Source organism: Neomonachus schauinslandi, chromosome 4, assembly GCF_002201575.2.
Source record: "Neomonachus schauinslandi chromosome 4, ASM220157v2, whole genome shotgun sequence".
NCBI lineage: Eukaryota > Metazoa > Chordata > Mammalia > Carnivora > Phocidae > Neomonachus > Neomonachus schauinslandi.
The window spans coordinates 165,771,158-165,798,439 of NC_058406.1; the positions used below are offsets into that span (position 1 = coordinate 165,771,158).

The window sequence follows — 27,282 nt, forward strand, 5'->3', positions numbered from 1 at the left end:
ATATGGAGCACTTCTGGTTGCCAATCCAGAGCTGCTGGTCCTTGCTGGCTAACTGAACTCTGATTTTGTTTGGGAAGTGAATGTCCTCAGCCTTGAAGAACTGACTCATTCTTCTTTGCTAATGCTTCATGAGTGGGCACAAAACCCAATTTAACCAACAAGAAAGAAGAGTGAAGTAGGTCAGTTTCTGAGAAAGATTTTCCCAATAAAAGAAGAACGCCTGCCTCTTTCTTCTCCCCTCCTATGTTGTGAGCAGGTGGGGTCTGGATCTGCTTGTAGTCACGAGGCCATAAGTATAAGGACAAGAAACCAACATAAGACTCGTGAGTCCTGGAGCCCCTGGGTGGCTCAGCCAGTTGGGCATCCAACTCTTGGTTTCAGCTCAGGTCATGATCTCAGGGTTGTGGGATTGAGGCCTGCATGGGGCTTCATGCTCAGTGAGGAGTCTCATTGGGACCCTCTCTCCCTCTTCCTCTGCCCCACCCCCCTCTAAAAATAAATAAATCTTTAAAAAGAAAAAAAATTGGTGAGTCCTTAGATGAATGACATCATTGAACTGCTCAACTAATCCTAAATCTTCCTATTTCTAAACTCCTAGTTAAGTAAGACTGTTAACTTCCTTATTGTTTAGGCCATTTTTCACTGAGTTTTATCAGTAGAGTGGAAGGCAAACTAACAATAAATGGTAGTGGTAACCGAACTTTTTTCACAAGAAAATATACTCCTGTTTTTTTCAAGGTAGATCTCAATCAACATTTATGTGGGATCCACTGTGTGGGACAAGATGTAGTAGTTGGGAAAAGAATGAAAACACCCAATCTAAATAGAATGATTCAAAATTCCTCTGGCTATAATACGGAAAATTTTTTGAGAACAAGACAACATGAACTCAAACTTTCCCAGACTATTTTCCAAATCAGACCATAAAAGTCCTCATATTCTAAAGTAGAGAACAGAGTTATTAATCATTGTTAATCATTAACAACCAAATACATTTGGAATTAAGTTATGATTGATACATTATGTTACTTATAAAATGAAACACTGTATTTTTAAGTTATAGGTGTATTGTCTACAGCAGCCTAGGATTCTATTTGTAATGACTCTTAGGCTCTACATTTATGGCAAATTCACATGACTTACAGCATAAATTATGAAATTTACTGCTATATAAATTCTTAGGTATCTAAAATTATAAATTTATGATCAAATCTAGGACTTATCATATGAAAAATCCTTCCTATGAAAACTAATACCCAATTAAAACATTGCAACTAATGGAAAAAGAGAATCTACTTTTATGATGTGGTCTTAGGAAATTTAAAATACTAACTGCACCTTAAGAAAGGAGGAAGGGTTTAAAACCCTTTGCGTGCCATTATCTTGTAAAGGATTAGCAACTTTGAAAAAAGGTGGTGTTTGGGCAAAAACTTTCTTTGTATATTAGTTTGGTTCAGAGTTTAACATAGGAGTAGGTAAAATGAAGTATGCCATTTTTGTTGAGCTAGCTCATGTAGATGTAATAAGGAAAACAGGCTATATATCCAGAGAAAGCTCTACAGAGGTTACCACTGGCTGTTCCAACGGAGGGGTGGGGGTAAGAGGGGCAGAAGGCAACACAGCTACAACTGAGCTATATGTCTGACACTCGTTCGAAACAACTAAACCAACATTCACCCGTAACAAGAATTGCACACCAAGAGCAAACATTAGAAATTTTCAGGTCAGTTCACTCTGGAAATATCTTTATATTCTACCAAAATAAAACAAGATCAATCAAATAACCCACGTAGAAATGTTTTTAAAATAAGTTATTCTTTCTCTTGCACACAGTCCAGTTTTTTACATTATTCCTGAACCATGTGCCTTGCTTTGTGGCTATTCGCAGATACCTTCATATTATCAGATTGTCTTGTACTCTTTCGTAGCCTCCCTAACAGGGTACAAAGTACTCTGCACATACTATGAAAAAATTTGTTATCCTTTTAAGCCAAATCACCCTCAATATTTGTTTATAGGTCTTAAAGATTAGTCACACATTAATTTCAAGAAAGCAGCTCAACTTCTTTTTCCATTCACTTACCTCAGTAAGCATACCTATAAAAAGTAGAAAACATTATATTTTCATACAGTCTGACCAGCAGTGCAAACTGGTACTATCTCCCCATAGAGCAAACTATGAATCCATATCAGAAATCTTTAAGTGTATCACCTGGCCCATCAATTATATTCCTAAACGTCAACATTAAGGAAAAACTTACAGATGTGAATAAAAGATCACTGAACATGAAGCTTCTCTATGCAATACTGGTTTTGATATATTCTAACTTCACATAAAAATTAAATCAAAAAAGAGATGTGAACAAAATATTTTGCAAGCAATGTTTATTCAACTGGTTATTTTTTAAAAAGAGGAAAATAAACCTGTAGTCCTACTACCCAGAGAAATCTTTGTATATTTTAATACACTGTACAGGGCCAGAGGAATTAAAATTCAAAAAATCAGGAAAAAATATAGATTATTCAAAAAAGAGACTGGTAAAATAAATCATGTACAATCAAAAGAATGAATTACAGGTTCATAATCCTTTAGCTTAAATCCTAGGGGCCAAATGTGTTTCGGAATTCAGAGCTTAAGAGATAACTGCGTTATCTTTATGATATATATTAAGATATCTTTATGATATACATTAAGACATTCCCAGCAGCATCTATTTAGAGCAGTTTCTAATAATCATTCACCTTAGTGATTCTATAGTGAATATATGAATACACAAGGGACCTCACTTCAATTTCTGTCAAGTCTGTTCCCGTTTTTTGTATTTAAATTCTGTGGATAAGGGACTATGACACTGTATAATGCAACACTAAAAATGATGATAAAACTATGAACAGAGCTTTTTCTGAATGCAGACTGGTTATAAAACATATAATGCAGTTGTATACACATATGATAAGGAGAAAAATTATGTGTAAAAAATATACACACGTTTTAGAAGGCATACCAAAACACTATTCTCTAGGTGGTAGGACCAGAGATCACCTATTTCCCTGTTTGTAAAGTTTTTATTTTAATATTGTCTTAGAAAGAACATGATAGAAATATCCTTAATAGCAATAAATTCCACCAACTGTAACTCTAAAACCAGCCAAAATTCCATAGACAGATGGAAATTTTATAACTTAGCTCTAATCACAAACTTTCACTTTTTCACCTAAAACATATCCTGTCCCACATGACTTTTCTAAACAAGTCTCTTCTAGATCCCAGCTTTATTCCTTTGAGACCCCCTTGCTCTTTCAGCAATAAAGGATTACTCTTTTTAACACCCTATGGCAGCCAGCAGCATCCAAACTGCCAATTCTAAGAGTAGCTCCCAATGCTGGTCCAGACAGCTGTAATCTAGGACAATGGGTGCATGTATGTGTTAATACAAAGTCCAGGAAAGGACCTTTAAAACACATCATATATATACATATTTTCGAAGTCAATGTATCTGTTTTTCAATGAAGTGCTCATGATGTTAATAGATGTAATATAGATGTAATTGTGTCTGTGTGTTCTAAAGTCCTTTCTTGGTAACACAAAAACCCTGGATTACTTCCAGTTACACTATAAAATTCAAGGGTGAAAACCACTGCTTCAGAACAGTTTCAGAAGATGTCAATAAAAGCTCTTCTAGGCATAGAGCAGTAAACAAGGCAGATAAGGTAAGGACTTTCATGAGGCTTCCATTCTAGTGGGAGACAGATAGTAATTAAATATTCAGGAGAAGAGCACAGCAACTATAAAAGTTTTGAGACAGGGAAAAAGCTGGATATCTTCAAGGAAACAGCAAAAAGCTGGGTATTTTCGAGAAATAGCAAATAGGCCTGTGGAGGTAAGGAGGAACAAGCGTTATGGATGCTATTTTCTAGGTGGATAAGATAATTAGATCTGATCACTACAACCTTTTCCAATTAATGGATCCTTTTTTTGAATATTTTCTAAATTCCCAAATCAGAAACACTTACATACAATTTTAAGTACAAATACATCTAGGAAGACAAAATATAAAATATTTGACCTCATATATAAAATGCTTGACCTCATACTTATCTACCATGAAAACTGGCAAATGAAAGTATCTGTGCACTTACAGAATTTTTAAAGGGAATAGCATATCAAACTGGAACTATGGATAATCTGTAAATTTTTCTTTGCCTCCAGTATACACAGATGTCAACCTAAAAAGCTGTTTTACAGAATTCTATTTTACATATCAATAAACAATCAATAAAGTGAATAAAAATATCAACATCAAACATACCTTTGGTGAGATGATACTCTCTACACTGCTCTCTAAATTACACTCAAACACATGGGCTTTGGTTAGCTTCTTATCCCAATGGGCCGCTAGCCAAATTTTGGCCAGAGGCCCTCTCTTACTGAGGACAAAGTGTGCGTAGAACATTGTTCCGGCTGATTATGAAACAGGAGGAAACCTGAAAGGGAAAAAAAAGTTAATATAAATACCATATGAAAACAAGGATTTATCAAGACATATAGAAAAATCTGAAAATAAAAGTTTCCAATTCTTTTAAATATGAGAACTATGAAAGGTTTGAGTAAAGTACAATACACATTAAAAAAACAACCACCTATCGCTTAGTTTTGAGAGGGCAAGAAAAAGACCTCAAAATATTAAGAGCGGAAGGGAAAAGGGACAAAAGAGCCAAATCACTTTCATACTCCAAATAAAAGTGCCAGGGTTTTGTTTTGTGTTTTGGTAAAAATTGTCACCAGAAAACTCTTGTTCATTCCATTCCTATCCTGATTACTGACTGTGGAGTCTGACTCTGGCCAAACGCTAGATAATATATTCTTCATGGCAAGAAAAGTATGTCCAAGAAGAAAAACACTCAGGCACAGATATTAATTAATGTGTAAATTTCCATTTTTCAGAACCCCATTAACAATTGATACTCAGCTAGATGCTTTATACAATAACTGCTATCTCATGACAAGCACTGTAATAATAAGCATTTCATATTGTACCAAATAAAGATAAGCAGGTGGGTTGGCCCCATTTTCCAGGTAAGTAGTTTAGAAAAGCTGAGGCTTAAAAAGTATTATATATATAGTTTTCCCAACTCAGGAACTTGAAAAGCACTTGTCCATAATTTAAATACTATATACAGGACAATGACACAGTGTAACATTTATCTTATGACTGAAACAGCCTTAGAAATATAAGCGTTATTCACATTTTATTTTTCTCTCAGCAAGCTATGTATAAATACATAAGGAAAAAAAAAGCAGCTTAAAAACTCCAGCTTGCAGAGCACATTAACTGTGCATGTTTCCTATATTTCCTGTGTTGATAGTTCCCTTATATTATTTACTTTCCCTCTTTCACAGAAGATTAAAAAAATCTATTTTGCCAGACGAATTTTTTTCTAAAATGCCTAGGACTAGAAGATATGTCATGTTTTTACAGAAATAAATTCAAGCACACCCGTAGCACATGAAAAGTACTTAAACATTTTTAAAACATTTTTGATCTTGAAATAATTATAGATTCACAGGAGTCCCAGAAATAGTACAGAGAGGTCCCACTTACCCTTTAACCAGTTTCCCCCAATGGTGACACCTTACATACAGTATCAAAACCAGGACAGTGACACTGGTACAATGTGTATGTATAATTCTATGCCATTTTATCGCATGTGCAGATCTGTGTAACCACCACTGTGAGGGAATAAAATGCAAAACTAATTCATCAACACAAAGCTCTCCCTCTCCTATCCTTTTAAATTTCACACCCATTCCTTCCTCTCTACCATTCTTAAGCCCCAGCAACCACCACTCTGTTCTTCATCTCTAATTTTGTCATTTTGAGAATGTTATATAAATGGAATCATACAATATGTGACCTTTTGGATTCAGCCATCTAACACTCTTTGAGATCCACCCACGTTATTGCATGTATCAATAGTATGCTCCTTTTTATCACAGGGTAGCATTCCATGAGATGGATATACCACTATTCGCTTTGTCAATCACCTATTGAAGGATATTTGGTTGTTTCCAGCTCAAGGCTGTTTCAAATAAAGCTACTATAAATATCTGTGTATATAGACTTTTAGTGAACAGTTTTCATTTCTCTGGGACAAATGTCCTGACGTATGACTGTTGGGCAGCATGGTAAGTGTATGTTTAGTTTTAAAAGAAACTTTAACATAACGCCTATCAAAATCCTAGTGAGTTTTCTTTATAGCCATTCATAAGATTTTTGTAAAATTTACATAGAAAGACAAAGGAATGAGAATAGCTAAAACTATATTTTTTAAAAAAGAATATAATGAGATGAATGTCTAACCAATTTCAAGATTTACATAGCTACAAAGTCAACATTGTTTGGCAGAGAGAAAAACACACAGATCAATGAAACAGGGCAGGGAACCCAGAAATCCACATAAATAAGTCCACCTGATTTTTCACAAAGATGAAACTTGACAAAGGTGAAAGGATAGTCTTCAACAAATAATGCTTGGGTGATTGGACATCAACCGTGGGCGGGGGAAAAAAAGAACCCTGATCCAAACCTCACACATTATATGAAAAGTAATTCAAAATAAATCATAGACTTAAATGTAAAAGTTTAAAATTTTTAGAAAAAAACCAGAGGGGAAAAACCTTTGGTATACCTAAAGCTTGGTAAGTGTATTTATTTTTTTGAGAGAGAGGATGAGAGAGAGAGAAGCAGACTCCCCAGTGAGTAGGCCCCTGGGATCATGACATGAGCGGAAGGCAGACGCTTAACTGACTGAGCCACCCTGGCGCCCCAGTAAGAGTTTTTAGAAAGGACACCAAAAACATGTCCCATAAAGGAAAAAAACCCAATGAACTGAACTTTATCAAATTAAGAAATTTTGTTCCATGAAAGAGCTGAGAATGTAAAGGTACACACAATAGGGGAAAAAATTTGAAAATGACATATCTGACAGGGACCTGGATCCAGAATAAAGAATTCTAAAAACTCAAGTAAAAAAATCTAATTAGAAAATGAACAAAAGAAATTTCACAGAAAAGGATATGCCAACGTCAAATAAGAACAAGAAAAGATGCTCACCATCACCAGTCATTAAGAAAATGCACATTTAGACCCATGAAAGATCACTGCACATCTATTATAAGACCTAAAATAAAAAATAATGGCAACACCAAAGTCCAGTGAGGATATACAGAAGCTTTATCTATTATACACTGCTAGTGGGAATAAAAATTCCTTTTTGAATTAGCTTAAAAAAAGAAATCCAAAGTAAACTCTTATTTTCATGTTTTTACAAAGAGACTGTAAATTTTAAAATGAGAATTTTGCTTACTGTACTTTGAATTAAAAACTGTGCCCATTCTTTCCAGTGATGTACAGAAAATATATATTAAACATATCACAGGCAAGAGACTTCACGCCTGTCAAAAATGTTTGAATGTGTGGAGGTGCAAAAGTAATTCAGTTAGGTTTGCCTCTTCTCCATTTTCCATCACTTAATAGCATAGGGTTCTGAAATTCTCATTTGCTGAACCAGATGCTCCCAGGGGATCATAAATTTACACTAGGAAAACTGTCTCCAAAGGGGGAAAAAAAAAAGGCTTCATCAATTGCCCAATGTTGGAACTCTTTCTCTCAAACGTGAAATTAAGAACTAAGGAATACAAAACTAGGAAGAATTCAGATCAAACACTCTAAGGTAGAAGAATTAAATAATAACACTTCAAGTGTATCTTATGTCTTGCTCAGCAGTATTTTATAGTTCAAAATATGCTTCCCATAATCAAAGAACCTATGTTGCAAAGCAGTGCTTTTACTTTAAGCCTAAATGTTTGTTAGCGTGAAAATTAAGCTGCATCCCCAGCACTATAAAGTCTACAGGATTTTGTAGAAATTCAATATGTTAGTGTGTTCTTAGAAATACCATCACTGTCATACACAAGAAGTCCCAAGTTTCACTGAAGATAGCTGTGTTCCAATAAAAATCTCCTTAATATTTAGTTCTTAGAATATTGCCTGCCGCATGTCAACTACTAAATACGTGCTTAATGAATAAGGAACTGAGATACACCAAGTGATCTCATAATCGACACACGTAAAAAATTCTGGAGATTTTAGAAATTAAAACTACTGGTGCTTTTCAACAGGTGTCAGTAGCTCATGGCCAGGACTTAAGCTCCTAGTCAGAGTACCATGCCTAAAATATCCCAGCTATGTGGAGGCAGAGATTCCTAAATAGATGTTTTCTTGGCATGGTATGGGGGTAACTAAAGCAGAGTGGTGCTAAAATTACTCTGGGAAACAATTAGCAAGAGGAAATCACCCTAATAACTAAAGGAAGCCTGAAGCACAGTGGTGGATCAACTACTGGCTTATATCAAAATAAGGAGAAAGTGTAATCATTGCTTTTAAACAATCTTTTTCCTTAGTATTACTATACTTAACCAATCTTAAAAAAAGTTGATTAATCTCTGTAGATTTGAATTTCTGTAGATCTATGTCAATCCTTTGCAAAAGATCTCAGCATAAAGCCTGCATTTGGTCCCATACCATAGCTTAGCAATTTCATGATTTCTCATTTTTTTCTAAAGCAGCAAACTTTTTTCAATATATCCTAAAAAGTAATTTCATGTTTTTACAATATGAATTATGATATTTCACTCATCTGTTAGAAAACAGGGCAGGACAATGGTTGTATAAATTGGTATGACCTTCTCAAGGGCAATTTGCCAACATCTTATGAAAATCTCAAACATTCGTACTTTTAAACCAGAAACTGCACTTCCAGTAATAATGCCAAAGATATACATAGAGATGTAAAATATTAGTAACAACAAAAAAATCTTAAAAAAATCTCACTAAGATCTAAGAATTCTGTGTGTCCATCTGCATGACAGTCGTATAAGTACTGGCCCATTTTACAGACTGGAAAACAGAGAAAAGGAGAGGACAATGTGCCAAAGGTCACTAGCATTTAATGCAAGTGGAAACTTGAATTTCAGAACCCACACCTCTAACCGCAAGTGCGTTGCCCTGCCAGCATGACTTTTAACGGCAAAATACTAGAAATAACTTACCTAGCTGCTAATTAGCATCTTTTAACAAATTAATACACCCATATAACAGAATTCCATGAGGCCTTAAACACTGATATACATATATGTATTTAAAAAAAAAGGAGGGCTCTCTCTCTATAACATATATTTAATGCACTTGCATAAAGGATCTGTGGTGTACAAATGAAACTGATGACACTGGTTACCCTTTGGAAAGTGGGTCTGCTGGGAAAGTGAGACCAACCTTTTTGTACTGTTTAACTTGGAACATACACAAATATCACGTACTCTAAGTACTATTATATTGGAAGTCAAGACACAATCCTCCTTTGCCATTAACCGGCAAGTCAAGCTGCTTAGTCTGTGTGGTTCATTTTCATAAACTATAAACACCTGGAAGATTGAAATTCAGGGATTTACTAACCTTGGAAAACATCTATACCTGACTCGTGGAAGAATGTATCTCTTGGGGGTTGGGGAGTGTCTCAGTAATAGAAGCTATTTCCAACCCTGCACACTAGAGTTCCCCACCCTTTTGGTACTAACATTCTTTGAACAAGAGATTTACAATCAGAAGGTCCTAGATTCAAATTCTGCTCCCTCGTTAGTTGGTTAGTAAGGGTTAAAAGTTACTTAACATTTGAGTCTTAGCTTTCACATCTATAAAACGAGGATATTTACCAAACAGGATTATGAGAATGAAATAGAACAGCAAACCAACATAATCCCACTGCAGATGTAAATAAACAGTAACTCTGAAGAAAATCTCACAGCAAAGCATATACAGGTCAGCATGATTATGCCTAACAACCTGACATCACATTTAAACAAGTAACACAAAACTGTATTTCTCAAAAATTAGAAATTTCCCTTCTGCACAAAACTGTAAAAGATAAAATTTACCAGAATATGTGTTCCAATAAATAGAAATTCATCAGGAAAGAAATAATCAACTTTAAGAATACTTTAAACATATGCCACTCTAAGTGGAAAATTTAATTCTAGAGTGAACTAATGCGTTGTCTTTATAAACAACAAAAAAAGTAAATTAGGTTACACTCTACCAATGTTAAGTCTAACTTTGTATAAAAAGCACTATGTCCATTAGTTATGCACTGCTGTCACCTCAACCATTTACGAACTGTTAAATAATTTAATCACTGGATATGGTATACGTCCTCATCAGTGTCTTTTGAAGGATAATTATGAGATGACTCCAACATTAAAAAAAAGGATATTTAATGACTCTACAACTTAGGAAAGCTTCTCCAGCCCGTCTCCAAAATTCTGCCGACTCACACAGGTCACTGGCATTTGCATTCATTTTATGAAAATAAGAATTTTTTTCTGGATTTCAGTGGTGATTCTAAACAGCATTGTAAGAGCAAATATTAACTTTCGCTTGCAAAGAGAGCCGATAAACACAGGCCTTTACCAGAAAGCCTTAAAAACACAAGCGCGTTTTTGAACGCTTAAGACGGCCTTACAAATCATAGGGTGGGCAGACAAACCCTCCAGTGTTTCCTTCTTTCAAATTTGAAGAAGGCCGCTAGGTATGGCAGCACAAATAGACAGTGTCACCCCACTCTATCACAACAGATCAATCACAAAGCCTTTCCCGGCGAGCAAAAAGACGTCAAGCATTTGTCAGAAACACACACCTTCCCAAAACGTCTCTACATCAGTATCAAAACACTCAATACCCCTAATCATTAGAAAACTCGGGGCGGGGCGGGGGGGGGGGGAACCAATTATGCTAATTTCCTAAGAATCAGAAGCAACTTCCCTTGGTCGGGTTTTCTATTGCTCTGTCCAATATGTAATATTCCCAACGTAAAATTTTTCGTTTAAAAAAGGAGAGGGAGAGCAGCAGCAGTCCCTGGAGAGGGACCCGCCGCAGTGATGTGGCTTCACAGCGCCCGCAAGGGCAAGGCCCGCACGTCTCCGACCCCCGAACCCAAGCTCTGCGAACGGTTGCTGCCCCTTCGAGCTGCCATCGCGGGCGCCGACCCGCCGCCGCCTCCCGCCCCGCGTCTTCCTAGACAGCCATTTTTACCGGAGTAGGCGGCCCAGTGCCCAGAGCGGGCTCGTTCAAACCTCCGCCTCTCCCTCCGCGGCCCAGGGTTTCCTCTACCTCCCCCGGGAGATGCGGCTCCCGAGGGACTGGCGGAGTAACGGCTTTTCGGCCTTGGAACGGACCAGAACCATTTGTTACCGAACAAGCGATAATGCGGGCCCAGGCTGCGCGGGTCCTGGCCGAGGGCGGGCCCGGGGGAAGAGGCCTGGGCGGGCGGCGCTGCCGTTCCGGAGCTCGGACGGTGGCAGCACGGCCACCATCCCGGGGCGCGGCGAGTGCTCTTCTCCCTCGCTTCCCCCGCCCCCCCCAGAGTCCGGCTCCTAGACTGCAAGACGGCAGAGAAGGGGTAGGAGGAGGGAACCCGAGGATAAGAGGGGCTGGCCGAGTATCTTACCTTGCTCTCCGCCGGGAGCTGGGCGGGTTGGGTGGCCTGGGGAGGGGAAAAGGGTCGGGGGAGGGGGCGGGGAAAGGGGGGGGGAGCCCCTGTGAGGTGTAGCTTCGGAGCAGCTCCCGCCGCCGCCACAGCCACCGCCTCCTTTCCGATTCACTCAAACAAACAAGATGGCTGCCGTTACGCCGCGGCTCTTCCTGCCGCCCAAATCCTCGGTTCAAATCGGCAGGATGTTTACGGTCAAAAATGGTACCTATGCGCCTGCGCAACCAGCCTAAGCCCTAGAAGGAGCGACGCAGGCGCATTGACCATTTCCTTTTCTTTGGACCCCGCCCTCTGGTTGTGCAGCCCCAAACTGAGCAAGCGCAAAGGTGATTCTCTTGCCAGAGGGTCTTCAAGCGCTGCGGATCAGGGAGACAGCGCACGCGCAGCGCTTGCCAGTGGCATGAATATCTGGGTTTACGTTTAGTCTTACGCTTGTTTTAGAGGGAGTATCTGTTGTTGTGCAGTTTTATTTGCCATGACAAAAAAATTCATTTTAATGGTTCCATAGTGACGAAGGTAACATAAAACCCTTAAACAAGCTCCATAAAATCTAGGGGTTCATTGAGTCAACCTATATTTATACATGGTCTTCTCCGAACCATATATTGCGATAGCTAGGATCTGGGGCATAATGATGAATACGGAAGAGATAGTACCTGCCTTCATGAAGCTTTCGGTATAGCTAGGGAGGAATTTTTAGAAATACTTGTGCCACATAAAACGCCAAATGTACAAGGAGACCGAAAAGTGGGCAAGTTTGGAGCGGAAGAGAAGGTCTTCCTTGAGGAATTGATGTGGAGCTGGGATGTGGACGTGAGTCCCCAAGAAGAGAGAACAGGATGTGCAAAAGTCCCATGGCAGTAGAGAACAGGATAGGGAAAAAGGGGAAAAAAAGAAAGTCATGTGTCTGGACACTAATGGAGGCTTCTTCATTTTAGAAAGACTATGCAGGCATATTGGAGAGGACTCGAGTAAATGCCCGGGTGTAAATTTGTGTTCTTTTGTGGGGTTTTGTTTTTGTTTTTTTTAAAGGAAATAAAACCAATAGGAATTGGTAACCGATTCTTTATGAGGCTGTGGTAGAGGGAGTTGCAAAGATGTGATAGCTAGGCATCTTTGCAACTCTGGTTTGGGACTTAATTGCAAGGATTAGATGGACTGGACTGGGGAGCCATACACTGAGACAGAGCAGATGGGAGGAGGGTTATATGAAGTTAGTTTTGTTTTCTTTTGTTCGTTGTCTATCCTACCATCAAGTCTCCATTCTCTCAGTGGCCTCCTTAACTGGTCTCTCTACTCCCACTCTTGTCTTCCTTCAATTAATCACTTTCCTGCAATGCAGTCTAAGGAACCTTTGCAAAACACATGTCTAATCACTCCCCTCCCTTTCTAAAAACTTTCCCATAGTTTTCAGGCTATTACCCAGAATCCTTGATGTAGCCCTGCCTCCTGCTCTAGCTTCCTCTGCTGCCTGCTCCCCGGCTTTCTCACAGTGCTCCAGTCACTCCACTTTTTAAATTATCAAGTACAGGGGCACCTGGGTGGCTCAGTCGGTTAAGCGACTGCCTTCGGCTCAGGTCATGATCCTGGAGTCCCGGGATCGAGTCCCGCATCGGGCTCCCTGCTCCGCGGGGAGTCTGCTTCTCCCTCTGACCCTCCTCCCTCTCATGCTCTCTGTCTCTCATTCTCTCTCTCGCAAATAAGTAAATAAAATCTTTAAAAAAAAAAAATAAATAAATCATCAAGTACACTATGAGCACTTCTGCCTCAAGATTTTTGCACTGGCTATTCCCTGGGCTTAAAACAGTCTTGCATTTCCATACCCTCCCCTTGGTCTAGTTCTTAATCTTTTACATCTTAGTTCCACAGTCGCTTCCTCAAGAGAGTCTTCCCTGATCCTCTGTATTATTTAGGGTAACACTATTACTATAAAATAGGTCCCCTCCCCGCCCCAAATTTCAGGGCTTTACAAGATGGCCATACCAATTACTGCCTGTATGGGGATAATAATTTTCATGATTTTTGAAAGAATTAAATGAGATCATATATACAAAGCACACAACATAATGCTTGGAACTGAGTAATTACTCAGTAAATTGTGGCTATTATTCTTGTTCCTTCTACTTTCTGAGCAATGAAATAGCAAGCAAGGTAGGGCAAATATTTATCAGATATCCAACTTTTAAGAACATTAAAAATACCTGGATATTCTAAATGTCCCTCTTAACTATACTTGCGCTATGACCAATTTGAAAATTTATCTCCCTCTCCCCCCTCCCCTCCTTTTCTCCCTCACTCTTTCTTTCTCTCTCCCTCCCCCCTTTCTCCTCCCCCTCCCTCTCTCCCTCCAGTACTGAATTCCCAAGGTACTATCACTTCTTTTCTCTGGAACTATTTTTATTTTTAGCCATTAGATCTCCACCCAAGCCCACATTCCCTTTCATGGATTTTATATAGTTTCTTCACATATAGCCCTAGTCCCCTACATCTGCTGGATTTGATTCTTTTGAACAAGGTATATGTTCTGTTCTGGCTCAAAGTCCCATCCTATCAACATATTCATTCATCTCCTTGTACTAAAATGTCAAGTTAACTTTTCTTGTTACAGAAGTTAGCCGCAGTCAACATCTCCTTTACCTGGAAATACTTATTTGATGAATCTGCATATGTTAATTTTAATAATTGTGAATTTGTTTGACTGAAACCATGACAGGACTGATTTAAATTATAGCTTTACTCTTCCTTTGGTTGAAAATGGTCGGCTTTTCTTTTCTGATTACTTAGTTGATTACTTGTCTGATTTGGGACAATCACTGTCTGAAGAACTGGATGCTGCCATCATCCTGAGTATGTTTATGAAAGCAGCTGTGTTCTTTCTGTCTTATTTCACAATGACATGCACATACCCATGCATACACACACAACTGAGACTTAATGTGGAATAAAAAACTTGTTACAGAAAAAGACGACCAACTGATAGTAGCAGAGTTACTTAAGACTTACACACAATTTTGTAGACTTGTTCCTCTGAATTCCCAAATTTTAAAAAACAATTATATATATATATATATATATATATATATGTATGTATATATTAAGTAGGATGCATTGCATTAGGAGAGAAATAAGGCAGATGGATAGCTTCCAGGAGCTATTTCAATGGAGTATTTCAATGTTAGTAATGGGTGAGTATTTCCAGGAGTATTTCAATGTTAGTAATGGGTGAGTATTGAACATTCTGCACCAGAATTTTAAAAAATCTTCTTTAAATAAAGAAAAATCAAAGTATAAAATATTTGTTGCATGAGACCTCTAAACCTGATTAAAGAAAATCCAGAAAGAGTGAATAACCTCTTTAAGATTTGGAGCTAGGGCAGAGAAATAGACAGAAAGTAACTGAAAAGACAATTGTAGATTCCGGCTCTTCTTATCAACAATGTCCTTTTTATCTCTAAAAGAGACTGTAATATTTTGATCAAAAATAAAATGCATTTTAAGGACAACAGTCCTAGTCAAAAATCTTATAATCAGACAAGTTATATAAGAAGCAGATGGACAAAACATTGAAATATCAATTCTTAATATGCTTAGATATTAAGTAAATGACTGGTGATGGGGTGTGAGAGAGGGTTTTGTAAGTCACAGAAATGGTAGATCCTATTCATAGCCACATGCTCAGCTTTGGGCATGTGGGTTTGAGTCAGTATTGTGCTCTGGAGAGGGGCTGCAAATATCTCTGTCCAGGTGTACTAAAGGTCTGCTCAGGCAGGTAGGCAAAGAAGAATCACAAGGGGCCAGAGCAGGCCCAGGGATCTGCAGGTCTGTGGGCCAGGTGGGACTGTGAGTTTGTCAAGGATTAAGGTTGAAGCCAGGGAATGCTGCAGATGCAGAAGCTGGGTCAGGGTCTATGCTAATTACTTAGACTTTTCTCAGAAAATTTCATCATGCTAACTGTATTTCAGTGCTAAGAGCAGTTTTAACTCTTAAGCTGGGAGATTTTGTCAGTGACTATTTTGATGCCTTTCTTCTGTTTTCAAACCCATCATCTCTTCTGTGCATCCTGCTGCACCTTTGAGACTAAGTGTTTATTCAAAAGCAGATGGATAGTGTTTCCTCTGAACTCCTCTAGCCATTGCAGGATGCAGGCATTTTCGTTGTTGTAACACGATATACTTTGTTCCTTTCATTCTGCCTAACTGCTTACTAAAAATAGTAGGGCAATTTGGAAGAAAATATGGTTGGGTAGATCTCTTAAATCCTATACAACTGACAAAAATGGTAACATCTTAATGAAAAATCCTTGCAAACTTAAAAAAGACATGTTAAATTACCATTAATAAAGAAGTCATACAGTAAATATAGTACTTTTCCTGAAAAGAAGATGAAGGTGGCTTGTTGGAAGAGGTGTAAGGGAAGGTAGAAGCTGCTGAGTTATGAGACAGGGGCAAAATGCACAGAGATAAAGGAAACTAGCAGTAAGCACTTCAGAGACACAGCTTGTAGCTAAACTGAGCCAAGAGTTGACTCGAAGTGAATGGGCATCATGTACAGTCCTGTGTCCTCCATGGCCTTAGCTGTGTTAATGTGCTTTGCTTTAACATGATGGGGGCAAAAAGTTAATGTGCCAGGGAAAGGAATCATACCTGAACTAATGTAATTTCCATGTAATTTGGAAATTATTTCCCTATCTGCTAATCCTATGCGAGGAATTAACATTATCATATAAACTCACACTGAAAAATAACAGACTGAAATTCTTTTCCTAAGACTAAAGGCAAACTTTATTATCAGTGAGGTCTGATATATTCATGGTAGAATGGCAGAGAGTGATGCTTGTCCAACTTTAATAGACTTATAACTTGGGAACTTGTGAAATTGCTGATTTGCATTTGGCAGTTTGGGGTGGGGTCCAAAATTCTTTGTTTTGTTTGCTTGCTTTTTTTTTTTTTTTTTGGCAAGCTTCCAGGTAATTCTGAGGCTGCTGGTACATGGACCACATCAAGGAATAAGGATTTTTTACAGAACAGACTTTGGAACTAGGTAGACCTGGGTTTATATCATGGCTCTTCCATTCAGTAGCTGTGTGACCTTCAACAAGTTCCTCAACTTCTCTGAGACTCAGTTTTCTCATCTGTAAAATCAGGCTAATTATATCTATACCCTCATGGCTGTGATGTTTATTACCCAAGATGATCTAAAGCATCTAGCATAGTGCTTGGCACATTATTTAAACCCAGCAAATAATAGTTACTATTCTAGTATTATTGTAGTTGGATCTGATAATTTTCTCCTTCACTATTGATTTAGAATAAAGATCTCTATTGAGTTCCATGACAAAAACTGAGAGTTGCTTCCCAACACTTTCCCCTTTTCCTTTAGTATGGCACATGGCCCCAGGTAAAACATTACATTTCCCTGCCTCTCTTGCATATAGGTGTGGCCAAGTGAATATATTCTACTCAGTGATATGTGGGTGTTCCTAAAAGATTTAAGAAGGAGTAGCCCAGACTTCTTTTTCCTTCATCTTGCTGCTTGGAATGTGGATGTGATGCCTGGTGCTCCAGCAGCTAGTTTGGACCATGAGCACAAGGGTTATACTAAGGATAATAGAACAGTAAGATGGACAAGTTTGGATCCATGATAACTTTGTAGAGCTCTCAGGTGACCTCTCAAATGCCCAGACTTCTTTCTTATAACTGAGAAATAAAGTCATGTATTGATATTTTTGTTTCTTCTGTCATTTGCAGCTGTATCCAGTCCTCACTGATACACTTACCTAGTTTAAGTGCTTTATAAGATACAAGGGATATAAAAATTAATGTCTGATCTCTAACTTCAAGTAGCTCAGTCTTCTATGTTATATCATTTAGTTGTCTTTTGTAGAGTACTGTTTTATAATTTCATTGAGAGAATTTTGTCACCTATAAACCTCACTTTCAAGCACGCTGTTTCCTCATTTTTTTATTATGCAGATGAGTCTCCCACCAAATGTGTTCTTCCAAGTCTTATCATACATTCCATTTTTCTTTTAAAAACACATTTTAAATCATAGGGGGAGAAAACCAGGACCTGTAAATAGTCATGATCAGTTTCTCCAGCATTTTTCTATAGCTTTCATAGTCACTAGCTTCATGGTGAAGAAATAAATTTACATGTTTAATCCCAAGACTTGGCAGTTCCCTATTCTAGATTTTAGGTTCACTGGCAATACTTTACAGGTTTCCTTTGAAGGCAGCATTTCATGTTATCTGAAATTGTTAGGAGATGGTGAATTTGTTGATCCCTGGAAAGCTTTCTATTACATTTCTCTCCAAGATGCTGTCTCCTAAACCAAGCAGCGTTTCTCTTTGGCCACGTCAAATCCACATAGGAGAGTCTCTGCACATGTTGTAGAATTATCAAGGTGCAGTGGTCATGAATTATTCCTGGGATAGAGTTTTCTCACTAGGATCTTTTCCTTCTTAGCATTATGTTGAATATGGGTAACTATAGCTGCTTCTCTGGATGGTCTAGAATCAACCAACATATTACAAAGGTGCATCTGATATAAAACTCTTTTCTTATGTACTATACTTTTTGTCTGGCATACATTGGATTTAATTTATGTTAATGTTTTACTTCAACCATTGATAGGATTTTAAGTTGCAGAATAAAAGTTTTAGAACTAGACAAATTCTTTTTCTACTAGCTCATGGAAGGTCAGGTTCAAAAAGATGATAGTAGGGGCGCCTGGGTGGCTCAATCAGTTAAGCATCCGGCTATTGATTTCAGTTCGTCATGATCTCAGGGTTGTGAGATTGAGCCCCACCTCAGGTTCCAAGCTCAGCATGGAGTCTGCTTGTCTCTCTCCTTCCCCCTTGCCCCTCCCCCTGCTCATGCAGGCATGCTCACTAGCTCTCTAAAATAAAGAAAATCTTTTTAAAAAAGGATGATAGTAAAGAATTATTTATTTTAGGTGTGAAATGGTATTGTGGCTGTATTTTTATTTTTTATTTTATTTTTTTTTATTGTTCTGATACTTTATGTCTTTATTGATTTTTTTCGTCTAGTTCTATTACTTTCTAAGAAAGACATATTAAAACCTCACACTATAATTATGGAATTGACTATCTCTTTACTTATATCAATTTTTTTTAAAGATTTTATTTATTTGACAGAGAGAGACACAGCAAGAGAGGGAACACAAGCAGGGAGAGTGGGAGAGGGAGAAGCAGGCTTCCTGCCGAACAGGGAGCCCGATGTGGGGCTCGATCCCAGGACTCTGGGATCATGACCTGAGCCGAAAGCAGACACTTAACGACTGAGCCACCCAGGTGCCCCTACTTATATCAATTTTTAATTAATATATTTTAAAACTCTGTTATTAGGCTTACACACAATTATGACTTACCACTTTCTAATAAACAGATTCCTTTATCATTATAAAATGTCTTTACCATTGATAATGATCTTTGTCTTGAATTCTGTTTTATCTGCTATTAATTCCACTGCACTCTTCTTATGGTTACTATTTGCATGGTATATATTTTTCTGTCCACTTACTCTTTAAAAAACTAAAAAAAGTTTTTAAGTTTTTTATTTTAATTCCAGTATAGTTAACATACAGTGTTATATTAGCTTCAGGCATACAATATAATGATTCAACAATTCTATACATCATTATTCAGTGCTCATCATGATGAGTGTACTCTTAATCCCCTTCACTTACTTCACCCATCCCTCCACCTACTTTCCCTCTGATATGCTTTATTTTAAGTGAGTACTCTCAGTTAAAGTTATTTTTTATTCAACAAGAACATTTTTTATTTGAAGCATACTTCAGAATGCACGGTTCTCTAAGATACATATAAAACTTTCTATCCAAGAAAAATAGAATGCACATTTTCTTCAAGTACACACAGAAGAATCCCTTGCTTAAATCACATAAAAAGAGACATAACAAATATTACAAATTTAAGAAAACTGAAATCACAACAAGTCTATTTTACAACCACAATGGTACAAAACTAAAGTTCAACAATAAAACAAAGCTGGAAAATCTACAATGTAAATATTAAATATTTAATTTATAAATATTAACACATTACTGCACAAGCAATAGGCGAAATAAGAAGTCAAATGGCAAATCAAAATATGTCTCAAAAAAAAAAAAGTAAAAGAAAGCACAATATTCCAAAACCTACAGGATGTAGCAAAAGCAGATGTTACAGTGAAATTTATACTATAAATGCTTGTATTAAGAAAAAAAAGTTCAAATAAACAACATTACAAGGAACTAGAAAAAGAAGAAACTTAGCTGAAATTTAGTAAAGGAAGGAAATAACAAAGGAAAATCAGAAATAAATAAAATATAGACCAGAATAAACAATAACATAACATTGAAGATGACAATTTTTTCTAAAAAAATAAACAAAATTGGCAATGCTTTAACTACATTAACTAAGGAAAAAAGAAGACTCAAAAACCAAAATGAGAAATGGAAGAGAAAACAATACAATAGATAACCACAGGAATACATAGTGTGATAACACATTACTATAAACAATTATATACTAACACATCAGATCACTCAGAGGGAAAACCCAGATAATTCCTAAAAATGCACAAGTTACCAAGATTGAATCATGATTCTCGAATCCAAGAAGTAGGAAATCTTCTTAGACCAATAGTAAGAATGAAAGTTCTCAAAAATCTCCCAGCACTGGGCACTGGGTGTTGTACGAAACTGATAAAGTACTGAACACTACATCTGAAACTAGTGATGTACCGTAAGTTGGTGAATTGAATTTAAATTAAAAAAAAAAAATCTCCCAGCACAGAAAAGCCCAAGACCACATGGTTTCACTGGTGAATTCTACCAAACATTAAAAAAAATAATGACAAGCTTTATCAAAATCTTACAAATAATGGGATAGAGGGAACACATTCAAAATCATTCCATGAGGCCAGTTATTACACTGATACCAAAGCAGGATAAAAACAATAGAAGAACAAAAAAGTCTAGTGTGTCTGATCTAAGTATTGCTACTTCAAGTTTCTTTTGACATCCATTTGTGTTATAAATGTTTCTCCATCCCCTCACTTTCAATCTGCAGGTGTGTCTTTAGGTCTAAAATGAGTCTCTTGTAGGCAGCATATAGATGCGTCTTTTTTTTTTTTTAATCCATTTTGACATTCTATGTCTTTTGATTGGAGCATTTAGTCCATTTATATTCAAAGTAATTATTGATAGAAATGTATTTATTGCCATTTTATTACTTGTTTTGTTGTCTCTGGAGATTTTATCTTTCCTTTCTTGTCTTTGTCACTTTGGTCTCTCCTTTGCACTCAAAGGGTCCCCTTTAATATTTCATGCAGGGCTGGTTTAGTGGTCACAAGCTCCTTTAGTTTTTGTTTGCCTGGGAAACTATTTATCTCTCCTGTTCTGAATGAGAGCCTTGCTGGATAGAGTATTCTTGGCTGTAGATTTTCACTACTCACCACTCTCAATATATCATGCCACTCCCTTCTGGCTTGCTAAGTATCTGTTGAGAAGTTTCCAACTAGCCTTATGGGTTTTCTTTTGTAAGTTAAGGATTTCTTTTGTCTTGCTGCTTTTAAGATTTTTTATCACTATATTTTACAAATTTACTTACAATATGTCTTGGTGTTGGCCTGCTTTTGCTGATTTTGATGTGAGTTCTCTGTACCTCCTGGATCTGGATGTCTGTGTCCTTCCCCAGATTAGGGAAGTTTTCTGCTATTATTTCTTGAAATTTTCTGCCCCCTTTTCTCTTCTTCTTCTGCAACTCCGATAATATGAATATTATTACATTTGATGGAGTCACTGAGCTCCCTAAGTCTATTCTTGTGTTGCATAATTCTTCTTTCTCTCTTTTGTTCAGCTTCATTATTTTCCATTATTTTATCTTCTAGATCACTAATTCATTCCTCTGCTTTTTCCAGCCTACTGTTCATTGCATCAGGCCTGTTTCCAATCTCATTTATTGCATTCTTCATCTCTGATTCTTTTTTAACTTTTTTTTTTTTATCTCTTGTAAGGGTCTCACTGATGTCTTCTATTCTTTTCTCAAGTCTAGTGAGTAGCCTTATGATTGTTGGTTTAAATTCTCCATTAGTCATGTTACTTTTATCTGTTTTGCTTAGATCTCTGGCTGTGGCCTTATATTGTTCTTTCATTTGGGATAAATTCCTCCATCATGGAATTTTGTCTAAGTCTCTGCCTTCTTCTCTGTGTTAGAAAAGCTAGTTATGTCTCTTGCTCCTGAAAGTAATGGCCTTATGAAGACAAGGTCATGTAGTGCCCAGGGTCTGGCACTTCAGGAAGTCTCCAGTGTGTGCTGCATGTGCCCTGCTGTTGTGTTTTGGCTGCTCCATCCTTTAGGACAGTTGTCTGCAGAGGTTCTCCTTGCCTGCTGTGGGCAGTGTTTGGTCCCTGGCCTGAATGTGGTGACTTTTAACTAGGTGTGCTCTGGTCTGCTTGTGAAATGAGACCTGAAACCAACTCCACCAGAACTGAGGCCCTCCAGAACTCTGGTCAGGAGACATGGTGTGGGCAGGGGTTTGTACTGGTCTTCTGGGGTAGGGGACCACCACACTGGGACTGAGGTAAGCTTGACTGAGAAGGGCAGTCCCTCCAGAGTGCAGAGACGTGGGGCTTGGTGTAAGCAAGTTAGGCAGCCAGTGTCGGAGCTGCACTGCTTCCTGCAGGTGGCTCTGTTTATGCTGAGAGGTGGGGGAAGGAAATGGCACCAGCCAGGTCCTTTGTTTCCACAGAGGCATCTCCATGAATGATGCCTCTCAGGGAAGCACTTCTAGACTAGGGCACTGTGTGCCCTAGGCATTCTTCAGATGGCGGTTCCCATGCTGTCTGCCCCTGGGTTGTTTGCCTGCCTTCTCTCTAAGAACAAGACAGTGCCCTCAGAGCTTTATCCCAGCCAAGCTCACTGACCTTTAAAACCCCTGCTTGTGCTTGCTCTCCCTCTCTCTGTCAAATAAATACATGACGTCTTGTCTTAAAAAAAACAACAACAAAACAAAACAAAACAAAAAACCCAACTCTTAGCTTTAAGCCCCGTTGGTTTTAAGAACTCATGAAATTCAGCCCCTCTCATTTTCCAAGCCAGTGGATTTGGAGAAATGTCTTCCTTGTCCATTCTCCTGTGTGCTCCTCTCTTTCGCCCTTGTCCACAACCTTGGCTCCCTCTCCTCCACAGCACCCGCCATCTGTTTCTCCCATGAACCACATCTCTGTACTTCCTACCTTCTTTGATGTGGCCTCTTCTCTCCCTTTAATTGTGGAGTTTGTTCTGTCAGTCTTCAGGCCAATATCTGGGGTATTTAGGATGATTTGATGGTAATTTAGTTGTGTTCATGGAACAAGATGAGCCTAGGGTCCTTCTACTCTGCTGCCATCTTGTTATTCCACTTGTGGCTATATTTTTAAAGAGCATAATTATCCTTTAGAGATCCATACTAAAATATTTACATGTTAAATGATAGGATATTTGGCAGGTATTACAGAATAATCCCCAAGAAGTAGGAAGAGGAATGGGTAGGGCTATAAATAAAACAGGGTTGGCTGTGAGTTGATAGTTGTCGAATTTGGGTGAACTGTATATAAATGATCACTTTAATTATCTCTTTACCTTTACATATGTTTAAAATACTGAAAATTTTTAAAAAATAAAAAAATGAGATTGAGATATGAATAATTTTAACCTTAAATAAGCAAATTTCCAAAGATATACAGAATGTTTTTCAACCAGCAATTTCTGTCAACCATTTGGAATTTATCAAAGTATATTTATATATAACTACACAATTTGACAAGCTATTCATCTCTTTTATTTACCAACAATCAATTGGAAATAGGAATTCTCATTTACACACCTTGCTGTTAGCACAGACCCTTTATCTACTGTCTCACTATGTGAGGGAGAACTGAGATGAAATCTACCATGGTCTTCCATGCCTTATGTTGCTTCCCTACTGCCATCATTCATTTCTTCAGCACAGTGAGGCCATGAATATCAGAGGCAAAGGTGGGTCATGATTTCATCTGTCAAGGATCTAGCAGATCAATGGCAATCTTCATCTTTTCATCCCAAGGTGAGCTCTGCCACCCTCTATGTCTGTCTGGTAACCATACATCTAATCATCCATTCAACAAGTATCTATTTGATAACTGTTATGTGACAGCAAGATTTCCAATATCTTAAAAACTTACTCTTCCCTTTGTACCCCCTTCCAGCTACTGTATCATTTCTCAGTTTCCCTTTAGAACAAAACTTCTTGAAATAATTGTTTATGTTTTCCACCTCCAATTCTTCCCCTTCCATAATTTATCTTTTTATTGTGGTAAAATACATATAAAATTCACCATTTTAACCATTTGTGGTATAAAATTCTGTGACACTTAGTGCATTCTCAATGTTATACAACCATCACTACTATCTAGAGTATTCTCATCACCCCCAAAGAGAACCCCATACCCATTCAGCAGTCATTTCCTATTTTCTCTTCCCTCCAGCCCATGGAAACCACTAATCCAAGGATTTTCCTATTCTGGATATTTCATATAAAAGGAATTATACAATATGTGACATTTTTCTTGCCTGATTCTGTAACTTAGCATAATGTTTTCTAGATTCATCCACATTGTTGTACTTACTTCACTCCTTTCTACAGCTGAACAATGTTCCAAATATACCAGATTTTGTTTATCCATTCGTAAGTTGATGAACATTTGGATTGATGCCACCTTTTGTCTATTGTGAGTGATGCTGCTATGAACATTTGTGTACAAACATTTGTTTGAACACTTGTTTTCAATTCTTTTGGGTATATGCTGAGGAGTGGAATTGCTAAGTCACATGGTAATTATTGAGGCATAGCAAAACTCTTTCCCAGTGTCTGCACTATTTTAGATTCCTACTAGCAATGTATCAGAGTTCCAGTTTCTCTAGATCTTTACCAACACTAGTTATTTTATGTTGCATTTTTAAAAATTTATCTGAGTGGATATGAAGTGGCATCTCATTATGATTTTAATTTACATTTTTCTGACTAATGACAGTAAGCATTTTTTCATGTGCTTGTTGGCCACTTACATATCTTGTTTGAAGGAGGTCTATTCCAATACTTTGCCCACTTTTAACTGGGTTGTCTTTTTGTTGAGTTGTATGAATTCTTAACATATTCTGGATAATAGATCCTTATCAGATACATGATTTGCGAATAGTTTTTCTACGATTGGTCATTCTAGAAAAAGGATAGTGCAGAGCCGAAGGATCTCAAATGTTCTGATATTCGATAGTGTGGGTTGAAAGTATAGATTAAAAAATGTAGTTTGCCTATAGGCTCATTATTAGCAGAAATAAAAAATATTTCAAATTCTTGACTTGTAGGCAATAGTAGAGTCCATTTCTAATACCCAAACACTTCCCCAAATATTGAAGTATTTAGATGTGCAATTTAATTCCCAGACTGATATTTGAAATATTGTCTTGGACTACAATTTTGTAGTCCATTAAAATGAATGTTAATGGGTTTAAGGAAGAACACCACAACTGAAATTCAATGTTTTTGAGTCTTTCCTGTTGCTGGACCTTTGCAAAATAATATATATTGATTAAATTTAATGTACTGGATTACCAGGCTTGGAAATTTGGCCTGACATTACAACTGATATTTGGAAGTCAGTAGACTCTTGATATTTGTGTAAAATAAAGATACCACATGCAGAATTCCTATGAATGACCTAGAGATGATGTGTTGGTCAGGGTCTACCCAGGAGATAGAAATCACTTAGTAATTTGAGTGGTACATTTTAATATAAAGAATTACTATTTAATAATGAATTAATAATGAATTTATAGCATGGAATTAACTACTAAGGATTCAATAGTTGATAGTTAACAAATAACAGAGGATTAATGACTAAGCAATAAAGAGAACTCAGAATACAAGAGCAGTAGATACAGGGAGTAGCTGCTACCTCTACAGCTGAGGATCAGTACCCATGGAAGGAAAAGAAAGGAGGCCAACACTGACACCCAGACCATGTTGGAGAGGGTGTGGCTGTGGCCTACTTAATGGCAGAGAAATCTACTGCAGTGTCACCAGTCATGGCTGCCTAGAAACCACCCTTTGGGGCCCCAATGAAACTAGCTGGTAATCAGGATTCTGGGAATTTGGGGAAAGTCACTGGGAAGCCACCCTCTGAGGGGCTAGTGAGACTTGGCAGTGGTCCTGGCAAAACTTGCTGGAGTGTGAACGCTTCTAGGTGTCCCATAGGTTGCTTGCTTTTAAGAGTTGTGGGAGCAGGGCGCCTGGGTGGCTCAGTAGGTTGAGCGTCGGCCTTCAGCTCATTTCGTGATCCTAGTGTCCTGGGATCCAGTCCCGCACCTGGCTCCCGGCTGAGCTGAGTCTGCTTCTCCCTCTCCCTCTGCCCTTCCCCCTGCTCGTGCTCTCAATCTCTCTCAAATAAATGAATAAAATCTAAAAAAAAAAAAAAAAAAAAAAAAAAAAGCGCGAGAGAGAATTGTGGGAGCAAAAACCCCCAGGGAAGAGCAAACCCTTCCTCCAGCAATGTCCCTTCTACGCCCCCTGCTGATAAAGCCTAACATTGCACCAGCTGCCAAAGGGGAGATGTTCATATAGTCCAGCTCCTGTATCACAAAGCAAGACAGAGACAGGTGGATTTGGATTGATTACTGGCACAAATGGTGTTTTGAGACTGTTTGAGAGAAAATCCAGGAAAAAATATGGTTGACGCAGAAGACATTCAGAGGTAGTTATTTGTGCAGTGCATGGTAGCAGTGTGATTAATTTGAGTACAAAAGTTTAGCAATAGCTGAACCAGGAAACCTGTAATAATTAAAAACAGATATGTTGAGGATTATCTGAATTTGTGAGCCAAAAGTTCACAAAACAGGAAATTCTCTTTTGGAGCAGACCCAAAGGCAATGCCAGAAGCAGGTGCTATACAATTAAGTATGAGTCCATATCGCATGTTTGAGATAAAGTGTTCTATTAAATGAAGAATTGCAGATATCAGCAAGCAGATGACTTTTTTGTTTGTTTTGTCTGGAAGTGTTGTGGCAAAGGGGACTTGAAGTCAGACCAGGCCTATTTTTGAGGATAAAAGATAAATTTTTCCTTTTAGGTGCACATCAATTAAGAATGCATTTTTTTTCTTAAAAGTAATAAAAATTACCTTTATTTTTTCCTGTAATAAATAACAGTGGTTTCAGGAATAAAGAATATGACATCTAATTATTCCACATAACAAAACATCTGGAGGAAGAAGCTCCTTGATAGCCTCAAAGACCCACATCTTTTACATCTTTCTGCTCTTTCATCCTTTAAATATTGGCTTGTGGCTTCATGGTTGGAACATGGTTTCTCTTGCCCTAAGTATCACGTCACCATTTAAGACAAGAAGAAGGAAGAAAAGAGTTACCATGTGCATCTGTGCTCAGTAGACATCATTGGTATCAAACTGTTGGACAAATAATTTTATTGAACTATTATGCATGTGGCAATGTGTCAGGCTGTGGAATTTAATGATTTTTAAAAATGTACATTGTGGGCCCTTCCTACAGATCCAAATATGAGACTCGTCCTTCGTAGGGTTTCCTTTTCTACCCTACACATGCTTGACTTTGCATAGCA

General features: G+C 37.8%; 1 protein-coding gene across 1 annotated transcript in view; it reads right to left on the reverse strand.

Moving 5' to 3' along the window:
- Positions 1–11,758, reverse strand: part of RAD21 (RAD21 cohesin complex component) — a 28,449-nt gene extending 16,691 nt beyond the window's left edge. Inside the window, exons 1-2 of the mRNA XM_021688758.2 lie at positions 11,563–11,758; positions 4,311–4,485 (exon numbers count right to left, since the gene is read on the reverse strand). Of these exons, the coding sequence (XP_021544433.1) occupies positions 4,311–4,454 (144 nt within the window). The 5' untranslated portion in view covers positions 4,455–4,485; positions 11,563–11,758. The remainder of the gene's footprint in view (positions 1–4,310; positions 4,486–11,562) is intronic.
- Between the last annotated feature and the right edge of the window lie 15,524 nt (positions 11,759–27,282).